The sequence below is a fragment of the Dryobates pubescens genome, chromosome 24, assembly GCF_014839835.1.
Source record: "Dryobates pubescens isolate bDryPub1 chromosome 24, bDryPub1.pri, whole genome shotgun sequence".
Lineage (NCBI taxonomy): Eukaryota > Metazoa > Chordata > Aves > Piciformes > Picidae > Dryobates > Dryobates pubescens.
The window spans coordinates 13,508,643-13,525,886 of NC_071635.1; the positions used below are offsets into that span (position 1 = coordinate 13,508,643).

The 17,244-nt window shown below is 40.9% G+C and overlaps 1 protein-coding gene across 4 annotated transcripts in view; it reads right to left on the reverse strand.

The window, feature by feature from the left end:
* INPP4B (inositol polyphosphate-4-phosphatase type II B) overlaps positions 1-17,244 on the reverse strand; it is a 319,510-nt gene that overhangs the window by 113,156 nt on the left and 189,110 nt on the right. For all 4 annotated transcript variants that reach the window (XM_054172577.1, XM_054172578.1, XM_054172576.1 and 1 more), the window contains 2 exons: positions 8,064-8,175; positions 5,571-5,643 (listed from right to left, as the gene is read on the reverse strand). In XM_054172577.1, coding sequence (XP_054028552.1) covers positions 5,571-5,643; positions 8,064-8,175 — 185 coding nt within the window. The remainder of the gene's footprint in view (positions 1-5,570; positions 5,644-8,063; positions 8,176-17,244) is intronic.

Below are 17,244 nucleotides of genomic sequence, written 5' to 3' on the forward strand. Positions count from 1 at the left end.
ATATCTGTAATAAAACAGTTGTTGGCAACTTGTAAAGACAAGAAGGTTGTAAATAATCCTGGTTAAGTAATTGTAGATAGAGGTTTTCTATTCCCATCACTCCACTGAAATCTCTTTGATCATTAGTCTTTGATGAGGAACTGGAAGACTTCTTACAGTAATTTTGCTTTCATTAGTGACTCTGCTTAAACTAAATTCCAACTTAGTGTTATGAAATATGCCTAGTAGATGGTCCACAGCTATGGCATATAAACAACAGCAATTTTTCTTTACTCCTAAGACCCAAAATACCTCAATACTGGTTCAAGCACTTTTACACACATTTTACAGCTTGAGAATCCTCACCACACAAACATAACTATTGTCCACTATGTAAAAAAGCACCTTCAAGTCCTGTGCCTATGACTGACCTACATCTAGCGCCTGGGATTTATGATATTACTTGCTTAGAGTATGCTGTGATGCTTTCCTATTTTCATCCTCTTTTGCTGAGGTTCTTCTATTGAACAAATTCAGTTTTGTCAGTAATATTGACAGCCTCTGTCAATCCACAAAGTAGATATGTGGCACCAATCATCTTGAAGATGATCATCAACAAGGCAGGGGATTACAATCTTCAGATGCCAGGAAGAGCTGAAGAAACTAAGGGCCAATTCAAATTTCCCCTTAAGCAGAAACCTACCAGACCAGATGATATTTTGGGGTTGTAGGTTATTTCCTGTTTTTTCCCTAAGTGGCACTAGTTCACTAGAAAATGAGCTGATGCTTTTTACCAGGACATTTCAAATGATGATGCTCCAGGCACATTAAGGTCTTATCTCCATTTTACCTTTTAATATCTACTCCCTAAAAAGTAATCAAAGGATGCTTGTCCAAGCACAGCTCTTAAATTTGCACTCACAATCTGTTACGTTCAAAAATTCACATTAGTCTGTAAGAACCTAATGCACATGTGCAGCTCCACAATCTCTTTTCTTCCATCTTCCCACTATCACCACCATCATCATGGGGAAAAAAAAAGACAAAAGCTAACACTAACATGATCATAGCATGATAGCAAGGGAGACCTGGAACCACTCTGAAAATGTGAATCAAAAGCTGTGACTTTGATCATCATTAGAATTATTAAGCTACTCTCCAGGTATACCGCCTCTGAGTCTGAATTTACTGATAAGGATCACCTCAAATGTGTTGCAAGTTTCAGAAAATTGCCAAAACATCTCTCTGTTTATAAAGAAATTCACATTTCCAAACTCAGGGGGGACAAAAAAAGCCTGGGAGTTTTGTTTAAACAAGAAATGAAAAAAAATCCCATTTGCAGCATGGGTAAAATGTGAGACTGACAATAAGAGCTGCATGTGACTTTGCTTTTCACATAAACAGAACTAGTGAGGTCATGTGATTTCATACATAATACAACTCAGATGTGTGTTCCTAGACAGTCACAACAATAGTTGGTTCTCAATTACAGCAAGTTGTGTAAAAAAGAAATCCAGGAAGCATGTAAAAATACCCAGAGAGTTAGGAATGTCAAGACTAGATTTGGCTTCTGTAAACAGTGGTTATTAAAGTGAGTAAAAGTTTCCTAAAGATAATGGATTCTCCCTGTGTTTAGACAGTGATCAGGAGTGCTACTGAAAAAGAGACTAGACTAGACTAGACCAGACCAGTTTGGAAGAGACCCTCAAGATCATTGTGTCCAACCCATCACCCAACACCACCTAATCAACTAAACCATGGCACCAAGCACCCCATCAAGTCTCCTCCTAAACACCTCCAATGGTGGTCACTCCACCACCTTCCTAGGCAGCACATTCCAATGGGCAATCACTCCCTCTGTGAAGAACTTCTTCCTAACATCCAGCCTGAACCTCCCCTGGCACAGCTTGAGACTGTGTCCTCTTGTTCTGGTGCTGCTTGCCTGGGAGAAGAGACCAACCCCCACCTGCCTACAACCTCCCTTCAGGTAGTTGTAGAGAGCAATAAGGTCACCCCTGAGCCTCCTCTTCTCCAGGCTAAGCAAACCCAGCTCCCTCAGCCTCTCTTCATAGGGCTTGTGCTCCAAACCCCTCCCCAACTTTGTTGCCCTTCTCTGGACACGTTCCAAGAAGCCAAAATCTTTCCTAAACTGAGGGGCTCAGAACTGGACAAAGTACTCAAGGTGTGGCCTAGCCAGTGCAGTGTACAGGGGCAGAAATAAAGTCCAGATGAACTGCAGTGGTTATAAAAAGAGAAAAAATATTTTAGAAGCCTTTCCCTATAGCTTATGCCTGTATCCCTATAGCTTATGCCTAGCTTTCCCTATAGCTTGAAGCCTGAAAGCCCATACTATATATTTAAGCCTCTATATTTTTGTGCATTTCATTTTGAAATGTGAAGACCTCTGTGCTTTTTATTCCACGAAATAACCTTCCCATTGCTTCTCCTGCAAGCACAATAAAATAGAAATGCTAAAAGATTGAAAACAGTGTTTTCAGTTTTGTTCCCTATTGAGCACGGATCAAAGCAAACCATTGCCTGATACTAATTTACTAACCAGGTTTCTTTCCATTTATATCTTTTGTGGGGTAGGTGTGTTATGCCCACCATCTCAGGAGGAAGCATTCCAGCTTTCTTAATATTTGCTTAATTGTATTATCTTTTTTTTTTTTTGCCAAGTGCAGTATGCTTACATGCAAACAACTGGCAAACTCTCCAGTCTTATAAATAAATAACTGAATTTTGAAAGAGATAAATTCAGTCTCTTGAGGTATAAATAGAATAGTGATAAGCCTCAGTGAAATATGGTATCATTCCCACTCACTCACTAAGTGCCTCATAACTCACTGGAGGGCCGCAAGCTCCTTCTATTAAGATTTAAACTTCAGAAGAATGCCAATGTGCATCTCTGCCTATAGGCCTGAAGATTCACAGAGGTATTTTTTCAGTCCCAGAGTTTTGAAGTCCTGATAAATGACATGAGACAGAAAGAACTAGAAATCTTTACAACAGTATAGACATATACTAAACACACACGTACATGGAATAGGTACTGAACTGGAGACGTGTAGTGCAGCGAAAGTAGCGTGGGCAATACTGATGTTCTCAGGTGGCTGAAACCATTCCTTTCCCTTCAGTGCTTGTTTTTGATTGCCTCTAATTTTGCCACACTGAAATTTGTCTGGCTTAAACTGCTTATTTCTCTCTCAATTTTCACTTAAGATGGTCTAAGTGCATGAGGCCAGAAACGTACAACAGAACAGTTCTGTGCTTTACAGACTTGCATTCTGACACTACATCTTTTCCAGAGGTGTGCATTTTACTGGTCCACCCAGATCTGACACTGACATAAGTAAATAGACTCAAAACTGGAATTTAATGCCTCATACACACTCCAAAAGTCTACCTTCATGAAAATTCTTACATCCTTCTCGGCCTCTGACACCAACAAAGTTTTGCAGATGTCATTTGTACAAAGTGGGTGAATATGGTTTTGGGCAGAGCTAGCGTGTGGCACAATACACTCAAGGACTGGTAGCCATATGAGAAAACCAGACTCCAGGGAGCACAGAGGGCTTTAATCTACATGAAGCCCAGTTATGGAGACATGCTGGGGAAGAAGTCTGACTGGTTGGGCAAAGAAGTATAAAAGGAAAGCTAAAATTTCCTGAGAAGAGAAATTGGGAATTCAATAAAAAGAGTGGGACTGACAAAACCTGGAACTAGTGCCAGGTGTCAGCAGGGAAGTGAGGTAACACTGGGGTGAGAAGAGGAAGTCACAAGCACAGGAAACACACCGAAGAAAAAGTTTTATTAGAACTAACTTCCTGTGACACAGAACTCTTTCCAATATCCTGTGTGCTGTCATCTCTTGCACACACATCTATAGTTCTGCTCTTTCCCCTTAACTCTTAAAAAACAACCCATGACAAAACCTCCTTCATAGTATTTTTGACTTTATGAAGTGGGGTGGGGGGGTTGGGTTTATATGGTGTGTCTACAATCACAGAGTGTTAGGGGTTGGAAGGGACTTCTACAGATCACCCAGTCCAACCCCTCTATTAAGCAGGATGATCAAAGGGGAGGTTGTACAGAAATGCATCCAGGCAGGTTTTGAAAGTCTCCAGAGAAGGAGACTCCACAAACTCTCTGGACATGAGAACAATAAACACAGAAATGTTAAGTGCAGTATATCTAGAGAAGAAACTGCAGAATCATGTGTAAAACCTCCTGACAAAATAATCCAGACTTACTAATTCACAAAACTGTCCTCTACCTTGGAAACTCCAACAAAGTAAGTTCCCCAAACCGCAGCATTTGCCCATCCAAAAATACTCCTTGAAAAACCTCAATCAAACCCACTCAGTGGAGGAAGCAAATTGAAAAACTGAAATCAGTTGCAAATCAGTAACATTTCCTCTGAAGAGGGATGTCATTTCTTTAAGACCCACTTATCAGGATGACATACAAAATCAGAACCAAACAACCGAGTTAGACCAAATCATCGCACTGCCTCCATATCTTGTCTCCAAGAAGAGCCATAAATAGATACCTAAAGAGCAAGATATTCTCCCTGCCTCCAGCAATTTTCAATTCAGGAATTTCCAGAGCCAGATGCAGTTCCTGTGCATTTAGTAATTCTCAGTGAATCTCTTTCCCACAAACATATGTAGCCTCACATTGAACTAATAAAAAGAAATTGCAGTTCCTAAGAAAATTTTTTCCCCCTTGCTTCTGATCTAGTCTCAACAACTCACAGAAAAAAAAAATTACAGCATTCATATAAGGAAAAACAGTATTTTTGGAGTGCTCTAGTGCTCCCTTCAGACTGCAAAGCTAGTCTAATAAATCTCTCTTATCAGCACAGTCGCATGAAAAAGTTTCAGTAAAGGTTTTAAAACTTCAGTAACATTTCTCCTCAACTCTATGCAACAAATGCAGAGAATTCTTGACAGTGCTGCAGTTTCAGATGATCCACATAACTTATTTGTGACATTGTAATGGAGATTCATAAACTTGGACTAATAAAACTTTGATGGTGCAGCAAATCAGTATGTAATATTTCTCAGCATAATGAAAGAGAAATAGATCTGGTTCAGCACCCAACATTCCAGCCCAGAATTGACCTAGAATTGAGAATGCCTTGCCAACAGCTTCCTTCATTTTAGGACATATAGCTTCCAGATCAAACTCAAATTGCCACTTCATCACCTATGAGAGAGATTAACTCTCCAGGGTATGCAGTTACAAATAATGCATAATTACTTTAACAGAATGTCATGCAATGACATGAGAAAAACTTATGAGGTTAATTCTGTGCCCACTGAAGTCACTGACAGCCTTGAAAATCATTGAGCAGTAAAGATGCAAGTTGGAGATTTGAGTAGGGTTTCAGAAAGCAGAACTGACACACATTTCTGAAGGTTTTCCTCACATCTCTCTGTGAAAGGATACCGTGAAATATGTATAAAACATTAAAATGCACATCACTTGAAAAGCCTTTCAAGATTTCTGCCCCAAATCTTTGTGATTTCTTCAGGCTCTGACACAGGGTTGCAGCAGGCATGTTTTACAGATTTGAGAACACTTACCTGCATTTAAGGAAGGCAAGCTGTCTTTACCACTTATGCCTTCAGTGGCTGTACATTCACGAACCAATGCACACTGCAAAAGACATGCAACCACAACTGTAACACGTTCAGGTGTGACTTGGAAATTCATAGCAGCTTATAAGTGGCAGACTGAAAAACATCACTCATAATGTAACTTCCCAATCTTTGGTTGTAATTTACACTTTCCCCTTTACAGTTCTGTTCCAGTATACTGTAACAATCAGAAATAGAGCAGAGACAGTGGCAAAGTGTGATCAGTTATTCGTAACAAAACAGAAAGTTTTCCTCCCAATACAATGGCAGAGGTTAAAATAATTTTTGACAAGTTCTGTGCTTTCAGGGAGGTTTGGCAAGGCAGTTTTCACATGCACAGTGTCAGAAAGCACTCCATGAATTTTTAATCAAAGGAAAAACAGGAACCACAAAGAGTCTTTAAAATGTGCTGGCAGTCTGTGATTAAAGTCATCTGTTACACAAGTGAATTGGAAGACCCTTTGTGGGGTTTTTTAAGTTTAGTGTATGAAAAAAGTAAAACAAGTTTATGGAAAATCAACCAGTGTACATTTATATTAACTGTACCAGGAATATATTCTTTAATGCTCCTCCTCCCAGTCAGAAAAAAACCCACCACCAAACACAAACCCAAAAACCAGCCTCTAAAGGTGCTAGGGAGTTCTGCTCCCAGGGCTTCCCCAGTTTCCAGATGTTCTGTTGTTGAGCTTGAAGCAAAGAACTAATACCTCAGACTTAATTATCACCTTACACTACCATGAGTAGTTCCCTGCACATAGTCTACCTAATGAGATAGCAAATCTAATTCAGATCTTATTTCTTTGAAGTGATTCAGTAACTCCACATTCTCACAACTGCATCCTTGCTACGAACATACAAACCAAGAGTCTATGATGCAGCTGATCCAAAAAAATTAAGGACCTGTTTAAAGACCACAGAAAACATAGTTATCACAAGCCTGGTCTTTATGACAAGTATTAGAACCCCTTAAAAAGATGCTATTAAAGCCTTCTGGCTCCCCCAAGCTAGACACAGCTCATTAATTACATCTAAAATAATTGAGAACAGTCTTACTCCACATTTTCAAATAGAACAAAAGCAAAATCAAAGAGAAGGCTGAAAAACCAGTTCATGTCACAGAGCTTGTGCAAGTTTTATAGCACAAAACTAGAAAGATTTGGCTTCTTTGGAACTGCTGCTCCCACTGGTCCATTGTTTTAAAAGGGCATTGAAGTCCTTTGAAAAGAATGGTGGCAAAAGAAGTGTAAAATCTACTCTCAGAGTCTGGCCCAAAAGGAGACTGTTAGGCTGAGTAGAAAAGATATTCAGAACAATGCTCCTTTCTCCAAAATACATTCTCATATGTTACTTTCAAACAAACAAAAAAAAGGCACTCCTTAATTTTACATTCCCTCCTGCATTACAGAAAATATGTTTTCTTTTTCATGAAGAACAAGATACATCATAGCAGCATGTACAGCAGCACAGTATTAGGGCTGCAAGCATTCTGTCAGTGAGAAAAGGGCTGCAGAGGAGGTGGGAGGAAGCAACTCTGTACTGGTAATGCCAGCTGCCCTCACTCAGGGCCCCAGTCAGAGAGACCTTTTTATTAACTGAAAATCATTCAGAGTCCATTTTCCTTGTTCTGAGCAGTAATTTCTGAATCTCTCCCAGTCCAAACATCCTGTCATCATAGAGAAAAGCCCATTTGTTTCCCCCTCTTTCCTTGGGTTCTGCAGTCCTCTCAAATCCACTCCCTCCTATATCATCTGCAGCTCCAGTCTCCATTGCTTTTACCTGCAACCACCTGCCTACTTAATGGCATTTTTGCTCTTTCCAAGCCCTTTTGCCCTTCCTCTCATCACATAGTATGAGCACCTTAACTCAGAATCCCTACATATATCTTCTAGTTGACTCTGCCCTGTACTATCACTCTGAAAAACCATTTCTGGAGCAGCCCTGTTGTTATCTTCCCACCACTGTGTGCTCCCATGAAATGAAGCTGATTTTGCCCCTTCGAAAGGGGATTCACCTCTTTTTTTGGCTTGTTTGTCTGCCATTCTTTCCATTTTTTTCAGCATTTTGTGCACAGGTTGCACATAAAAACCTAGGTGAACAGGACTTAAAAGGCTGAAAACAGAGGAACTGTTCAGGGGAAGCATAAGTCACATTTACGGCATCTCAGTGGACAGTTTCTTGATCAGGCATGATTAAATGTGGTCAGTTGAGGTCACAATCTTTTTTTTTCCTGTTCCTAAAAGGAGGGAAAAGGAAGCTAAGGAGGAAGTATTACTCCATATAATTCAATTTTTAGAAATATTTTTAGAGAGATTAAGTCTACACAGTTTATTCCAGATTGTTTTTTTCATTAGGTCCTTAACACAATTTGGTATTAGTACTTCAGGCTCTTCGTACAGCTGAACACTCTAATTAACTCTGTGCAATGAACTGAGATCCTACCTTTTGATCCTGGGAGTCTGTTGTGATGTGATCTGTCTCCCTATCCTCTAGCTCTCCCATCTTCACAAGATTGACTTCAATGGTACCAACTGTCTTTCCACCATCAGAAGTCCTGGAAAAGAAAAAACAGAAAAAACCCCAACCATGTCACTGCAGCATTCTATTCCTTCAGTTAAATTATTGTCAACAAACATTTAGTCTCCTCTCCATTCTGTATAGCTGCACTTGTTCGCCATTGGGATGTGCTGGGATGGAGTCACCGTCCCTGGAGGTGTTCAAGAGGGGATTGGACGTGGCACTTGGTGCCGTGGTCTAGTCATGAGGTCTGTGGTGACAGGTTGGACTTGATGATCTTTGATGTGTCTTCCAACCTTGGTGATACTGTGATACACACCTGTACTGAACTTGCTATTTACAAGCAAAGCAAACGTTAACAATAAAGCATTACCTATTTTTGGCAAATTCTTCACAGCTATGAAAGTTTTCATCAGGACACTGAGGACAGGTAAGTGCTATAATGGTGGAAGATTCCACACACATTGCCAAGGTATTTTTCTGTCTGTGGACCACCAGAGAAAGGGCTGTAACACTGCACTGACACCCACATATCAACAGCAATCTCGCCCCACAGTGCACTGCTTTGTTTGCCAACAATTCCCAGTTTCCCCAAATCAGCAAAGAATGGACACGCTCAATATGTGAACAAACCTCCTGCTAAACCAAAGTAATGAAACTCATCTGAATATCACTCTTCCTTTTGTAGTCCCTCTGCAGGGTAATCATTTAGAGCCAGTCCCATTTTTTAAATATAAAGGAGAAGACAATGTACTTCCAGGTGAATTCCTTTATTATCATCTCTGCAAATAATTTATTTGTAATTAGGAAAAAATAAATAGCAGCTCAGATTTAGATCTCCAAACAAAGACCACTGCTCATTGCCTCTTGGAAGAAACAAGAGTTTCAATCCAAAGACACTGAGTGCTTTTTGCAGCTTTCACTGTTACAAAATGCCAAGGTTAATGGCACAGTCTAACTCCCCTGGCTTGTTCTGAACAGCTGGATATTTTGAAGGGAAGGAAAGAAGGGTAACAGATCATTTAATAATGAGAGGGGGAAAGTGTAACAGAAAATACCAAGCAAAAACCAGCAAAAAAGAAATTATGAGAATAAGTTTTGCAGAACTGCAGAAGCACAGAGAAAAAGTGAGAAAGGGTTTGGGATAAGAGAAGCATCGAATGGCAGGGGTTGGAAGGGACCTCCAGAGATCAGCGAGTCCCATCCCCAGTGACAAAGCAGAATCACACAGGGCAGGTCACACAGGAACATGTCCACACAGATTTTGAATGTCTCTAGAGACAGACACTCCACAACCTCTCTGGGCAGCCTGGTCCAGTGTTCTGACACTCTCACAGGAAAGAAGTTCTTCCTCATGCTGAGGTAGAATTTCCTGTATTACTGTTTGTTTCTGTTGTCCCTCATCCCATCACAGGACACCAATGAAAAGTGGCTGGCCTCTTCCTGACAACCACCCTTCTCAATAGTTGTACAACATGAGTAAGATCCCCTTCTCAGTCTGCTCTTCTCCAGGCAAACAGCCCAAGGTCCCTCAGATTGTGCTATGTATAACCACAAAAGTGAACATCATAAGTTATGAAGCAGAGCAAAGGAATACAGAAAAAGAGGGGCTAGAAGACTGGCAATAAAAATAAATGAACCAACCAAGTTTCAGAAACAGTACTATTAGCAAAATTGTTTCAATTAAAACCTGCCACATGCCTAGGGCAATCCTCACCACACAAAACCCACCTTCAACACAGACACCCTTCCAGAACTTCAAAAAAATAGTCCTCATTGTTGTATTAATCAAGGAAGGAAAAATCCCCCAACCACACTCCTCCCCATTTCACCAACAAGGAGAGCAAATCCTTGTCTGAGCTCCAGCCCAGCAAGTGTGAGCAGGGGGATCCCAGACAGAGCACAGCTCCTGTCAGGCACCGAGAGCCCCTCAGCCACCCTGCGCTGACAAACATCTGCCCTCGGGTAGGGCAGGCCTGGCTCACCTTCACCCTGCTGCTGCCTGCCATGGTCAGCTTTGCCCAGCTTTCCCAGAGTGCCTGCTCCTCCTCCAGGCAGAAAGACCTTTTCCCTGCCTTGAGCTCCCAGAGTTTTACATAATTTGTGTTTCCACATGCAGTGCAAGGCCTTCACTACAGTCATAGCGAGCCAGCTCCTTACACTGACCCACGTTAGTTTATCCAGGCATGGATACTTGTTTATTCTGCTAAATCAAAACTTTCACTTTTTTTTTCCCCCCCTTCCTTTTTTTAATTCTCTCAGTAAAATCTCAAAATATATCTACCCCCCAAGCTTCAAATTTAAATAATTCTTTCCATTGCAAACCATTATGTTTTAACATGAAACTCAGCAGAACACACTCATCGTGCAACCACGCCAATTAAATGTGTTCTTGTATAAATCTTGCAAGCTACATCTAATTCTTTGTATTTCACATGTCTCACTACTTCAATTGCTCCAAGCCAAAATCATTACTGACAATAAAATAAAGGAACAGTTAGAAATGAGCCAATTCCAGATAGCCTTGCAACCCAAGAAGCCTATGTTAATTAATAACATATACAACAGCAATGAGAAAGAAGGGTTCAATGTCCAAAGGGTGGTTATGAGCAAAAACAGATAATAATTTTGGAATGCAAATCCAGCTTAAATGACTTCTGAATGAAGAACATGACCCTGAGTTGCTACAGCTTAGTGGATTGATGTCATTTGTCTTCTCCTCCCCGTGTCAAACCAGCATGTAAATGGGTCTTGCCTCAACAAATGGACTACAGCATTTCCAAGGAGAAAGGGAACACAACAGATGTTAGTAAATCATACATACCTTTAAAAACCCAAGTAAATGTGTGGCTACAAGACTGAAAATGTTTCAACAGCTTAACATATCCTGACCAAAGTGCCAAGTGGTTGACCACCTTACCAGGCTGACTTAATATACAATAACACTTTGTTGTTATCCTGGTCTGAAAGGAAACTGTCACGCTCTTTGGACTTCCAGAAGTTAACCCCTACACGTTTTCTAATGCCAGAGTCCTGCAAGTCTGAGACTGACCTACATAAAAAAGATGTATTTAAACATCACATTAGGGCAAATTATGAGTATAAACAAACATAGAGCTGACAGGAGCTTGATTTGCAAATTAATTGATCCAAGCCAGCAAGGCAGTTGCTGTTGTTTCCATAAAAATGGAAATGTGACTTACACTTTCTCAGTCCTTGTTTCCCTTTCTTTAGGCCACTACAGCAACAAGCACAGCACTCCTTGCCTGCACAAGTGGCAATATGTAATCAGAAGGTTTCTCCACACACCTTTAAAAATTATGATTGATCTGATTTATTTGTATATCTTCCCTCCCACCCCAATTTCATTCTGAACTCACTCCTGTTCTGGCCCAATGAATATGTAATGGTACAATCTGAAACACGCAGTATCTGCAAGTGAAGGCAATGGAACAGAACAAAACTCAACTGGTAGAGGCAGAGAACGGTTGGACTTGATGATCTTAAAAGTCTTTTCCAATCATAGCGATTCTGGGATTCTACAGTGGGGACTGCTGCACTGTAGTTTTCCTCCTTCCTCCATTTCTCTTATCTTTCAACATGGAAATATCAAAACTCAATTTAAAACCAAAAATAACCAGTTTCTTTTGCATGCTCCAGGCACACGAATCAACAAAGAGCTCTATAAATGTCCAGGGAGAAGCCATCATTAGCTGTGTCACACACTGAATGTAAAGTACCACTGGTGCATGACGGTCGTAAACAACAGGCACGTCATGCATTTAAAACCTTCAAGCAACATCACAAGATAAAAAAATTGCCCCAAGAAAATTAAGTATGAGCAAAAGAAGAGGTGCAGTAAGCTAAAAATCAGTCCTGCACACACACACAGAGGTACATGTTTATGCCATGCAACTGGACAGACAGGAAGAGACAATCTCTCACACACACTGTTCAACAGAGCATCAGGAGAATAATTACTAGGTTTGGTGACTTTGTTTAGCAGCCTGGGACAAGGAGTACCAGTTGCCTGGTATCTATCCACAGAACATCTGCATTTGGAATGTAACCAATGAAAAAGAGACAAAGAATTAGCAGAGTGATTTCTAAAGCAGATTTAGAACCCAGTGTCAGAGGATGCAGGCTTCAGCAGCAAGCCTGGCAGTGTTTCAGCCTGTCCCTAACCATTCAGTCTAACAAGACTGCACACTGCAGTGCTCACTCCATCCACCACAGCCACTCTCCTCCAATAGTCTGCTCTCACCGAAGCTGGAATCACCAAGGATCCATTTTCTGAGGAACCTGGTGGAGACAATTCTGAGTGAAAAGTGTGTTTTAAACTTCAGAATAAACACCTGCATCAGTGCTGAAGGCAACAGTGCTGTTTGACCCACTGAGGCAGATCCACAGACTTCTGAAGGTGTCATGAAATCTGCTCAGATTTAAAACTATAATTGTTTACTAATGCTTCTAATATTAAAGTTTATTAAACACATAATTTCCTTATCATCCCAAGTCTTTAAGGACCACTAGGTGAATTATCAGTTCCCTCGCTTGAGGGAAGGAGCTAGCCAGCACCATCACGAGAAGCAGCAATATGTGCCCATCTTAACATTTCTGGCAATAAAAGATTGACCCAGGCATCCAGAGAGAAGGAAGGTAACAAGCTAAAGATGGAAAAGCAAGTGAGCTAGATGGACTGAGAATAGCAGTCATTTGCCTCCAAATACTGTTGTCAAGTCTCATTTCTGCATGTTCAATATTCAAGTGCAGGCCTGCTAATTGGTTCCCATGGCCATACCTTTCTTCCAAAAAAAATGGCTCAAGAACACAAAGAACAAGGGAAGCAGACTGCATATTTGCATAGCTGTGTTAATTATAAATGAAAAGTGAGTGACTGCTTGAAAAGCACACTGCATGAATTCCAGCCTAGCAGGCAGCCCTTCTCTTCGATGCATAACCCAAAAGGAATGTGATTATTACAGACTAGCACAGAGATTGTCATCAAATCACTTTCTCCACTGATGCCATATATTATGAAATATGCAGGAGCAAAACTATTGTACTTGCACAGAAATGCTTATTCTGTGAATTCAGTGGAGCCTATTGCAATCAACAGTGTTTTCAAACAAGTCCACTGGTACATAACATTCAGTTGCATTCAAAGGCAAACAAAGTTTTGTGCTGTTCGAGTCCTTCTCAGTTTTCATCATTTCAATATACTGTTGATTAGGCTTCATGTCAAAACAAGTTTCACCTCAGGTCTATGGGAGTATGTAGCTTAGAAAGCCAAGCTGTTGCTTACCTGCTTCCTGGGGTGGATGACATGACAATGAAGCAAAGCGGCCAAGAAACAATTTCAGGATAGAGACCAAGTAAAACTAGTTGTAGGCAGACTTGTACTGCATTTTAAGATTGAAAAAGATGCTAATTTTAAGAGGGAGAAGCAGCTAAATATATAGTAGGAGGCTCAGAGGAGACCTTATTGCTGTCTACAACTACCTGAAAGGTGGTTGTAGCCAGGAAGGGGTTGGTCTCTTCTCCCAGGCACCCAGCACCCGAACAGGAGGACACAGTCTCAAGCTGCACCAGGGGAGGTTTAGGCTCAAGGTGAGGAGAAAGTTCTTCCCAGAGAGAGTTGTTAGCCATTAGAATGTGCTGCCCAGGAAGGTGGTGGAGTCCCCCTCCCTGGAGATGTTCAAGGGGGGATTGGAAGTGGCATTTGGTGCCATGGTTTAGTAGTCATGAGGTCTTGGGTGACAGGTTGGACTTGATGATCTTTCAGGTCTTTTCCAACCTTATTGATTCTATGATTCTACGCTACAGTAATTTGCTAAGGAAGTTATTTGTACATAAATGACTGCAAAAATTTGTGTGCTGCTCACAAATTCTCTTTAGTTAAACACTGTGAATGTAACTACTACTGAAGTGCTGTTGTCTTCTGGCCCACAGAACTGCAAGGCGCTTGGAAGACAGTGGCAAGAGTAAAGTATGTTGAGCTGGACTTCCTTAAATGGAGTTTTGAAGATTGATTGTTTGCTTTTTAACTTTCCAAAACATCTTCTTTATGTCTTTTACTTAAAGGAAAGTAGTTCAGCTGCACTCAAGATTCAAGAAAATAAGGCAGAGAACAAAAGCAGATTGATAGACACATAGATACTGCTCTGGAGGTCAGGTAGAGTCGCATATAAAGGAAGTCCCTATAGCAGACAACGGACAGAGGTGCACAGGCACATTCAGATCACCTGTAAAATTCATGCACTCCATTTTAGCTCTTGTTTTTGTATAGTTAGCTCCATTGCTATAAAATTCCTGCTTACAGGGGCCAAAGGATCCAAGTAGTACTGATATTACTCTAGTTTCACACTGAAGTTGTCTACACTTTTGTATCACAGTATCACACAGTATCACCAATGTTGGAAGAGACATCGAGGATCATCGAGTCCAACCTGTCACCACAGACCCCATGACTAGAGCATGGCACCAAGTGCCACATCCAATCTCCTCTTGAACACCTCCAGGGATGGTGACTCCACCACCTCCCTGGGCAGCCCATTCCAGTGACGAATGACTCTCTTGGTGAAGAGCTTTCTCCTCATCTCGAGTCTAAACCTCCCCTGGCACAGCTTGAGACTGTATACAGTCTAAGAGGGGCATTTCAGTCAGACAGACCTTATTTTTATAGAGAACACAAAGAGCACTATTATCTTTCCCCTTTGCTGCCTCTTACGTGGAACTTACTAGAAATCATACCAAAATCACCCAAGCTAAAGAGGTCCTTCCTGGAAACAGAGCAAACTACCACCAGAGGGGAAGCAGCTAATGGAAGTACAAATTGCTAGCCCTTTACAAAGGGGCCACAGACCTCAACCGAGCAAAACAACAACATATTATGCTGTTCCTGAAAGAAAGACATAGCAAAAAGATCCTCTAAATTGAACTTAAAATTTAAATCACACTGAAAAAAAAACAACCAACCACAAAATGATGATAGGATGATAGGTTGGACACAATGATCTCAAAGGTCTCTTCCAACCTGGTTTATTCTATTCTATTCTAAAACCAAAAACCAAAGCAAAGGAAACCAAAATGACCACCACCACCCAAAAAACCCACAAGAAAAAAAACCACAACAAAAACTCCATCAAAACCACAAACAACAACAAGGCAAACCAAACCCAAACCCAAGAGTATTAATTAATAAAACAGCAATCAGTGTTCCTAACTCACTCACAAAGAAAAAACCAAGTATATTTGAGGTTTACTCTTTTTAAAACACACTGTAACATATAGCCAATGGTAAGAAATATTCTGCTACTGAATGCAGCTTTGGTTTTATTCACTAGCCTGTTTTATCCTCTTCATCATCACAAGCCTATGCAGGATGCAGGTGGCATTGCATTACCATTGCAAAGTGAGCCTTTCAAGTCCACAGAAGGCATTACTGGTTTTATAAATTGCATAGTGGAAACTGCATTCCCAAGTCTCCAGGAAATAAGTTCCTCTGCCAACATCAGTTGTGTACATTGTCAGCATCAAAACAGTCCCACAAATTGACCTGTTCAGGTTGTGGCTATTAGATGTAGGTGCACACATCTAGAACAACGACTCAGACATCAGCTTAAGGTACCTTTATAAAGAAGAAAGGACAACAAAATAATCCCTTATTCTGCAAAGGTTTTGTCATTTGTATCCCTAATCATTTTTAAGGTACTGTGGTGGGGAAAAGGAAAAAGTAGAGCACAGTTTGTCAGCATTAAGGAATTCTAGATGTATGCCAGGCCTCCACAAAATAACTGGGAAAAAAACAAGAATATCCCTTCAAAAGCACATTTATATTGTTCCATTGCACCAAAGACAGACAATAGCAAGACATAACAAAAAAAAAGGGTGAAATGTAACCTTGGGGTCAAAATGGCCAGAGAGCTGCCAAACAGAAAGGGACCTGAGGGTGCTGATTGACAGCCACCTGAACAGGAGCCAGCAGTGTGCCCAAGTAGCCAAGAAGGCCAATGGCATCCTGGCATGCATCAAGAATAGTGTGATCAGCAGGAGCAGGGAAGTCATTGTGCCCCTGTACTCAGCACTGGTTAGGCCACACCTTGAGTACTGTGTCCAGTTGTGGGCCCCTCAATTTAAGAAGGACATAGAGACACTTGAAAGTGTCCAGGGAAGGTCTAGAATAACTTGCAGCTTCTAGTAACACACCACTATCCTAGTCAGTCTACTCATGTTGAACTCTTAAATATGAAGAGTATGAAATACTGTGAATTGATGGGGGTTGGTCCCTTCTCTCAAGCAACCAGCACCAGAACAAGAGGACACAGTCTCAAGCTGCACCAGGGGAAATTTAGGCTCAAGGTGAGAAGGAAGTTCTTCACTGAGAGAGTCATTAGCCATTGGAATGGGCTGCCCAGGGAGGTGGTAGAGTCCCCATCCCTGGAGGTGTTCAAGAGGGGATTGGATGTGGCACTTGGTGCCATGGTTTAGTCATGAGGTCTGTGGTGACAGGTTGGACTTGGTGATCTTTGAGGTCTCTTCCAACCTTGGTGATTCTTTGATTCAGATTCTATAACTACACCAATTTTTACACAGTACACTGCAAAGCTATTTCTAGAGCCTTAAATCTCTACTTCAGCTCTAACAAAGGAGTATCTCAATCACAGGCACTCCCTGGTAAACTCCCATCCAAAGTATATCCACAGAATTGCATGCTCTGACAGGGCCCTTGGCGTATTCCCTATCCTCTTGAGAGATACTAATATAATAGGACAATTAGAGGAAGGCAAGTTTAAATTACTAGACTGCTCTAGTTAAACTGCTGTTGAAGAAAGGTGGATAATAGCTACTGATTTTGTGCTGCTGAAGAGCAATAATCAGAAAACAATCCCACATTTAAAAGGACTTCTTTTTTCATTTAAAAAAAAATCCAACCACCTAAAACCTACTATTTAATCTATCTGCAAATTAATTTGCTTTGGTGTAGTATTTGTCTTCTACTGTTAGCTGCACAAAGAAGACATAAAAATTAAAATACTAATTAAAAGCAAATCTGAAAAGGCTTAAAAGGTTCAACTGAAATTAACCTGGCAATCAGCTATCTACT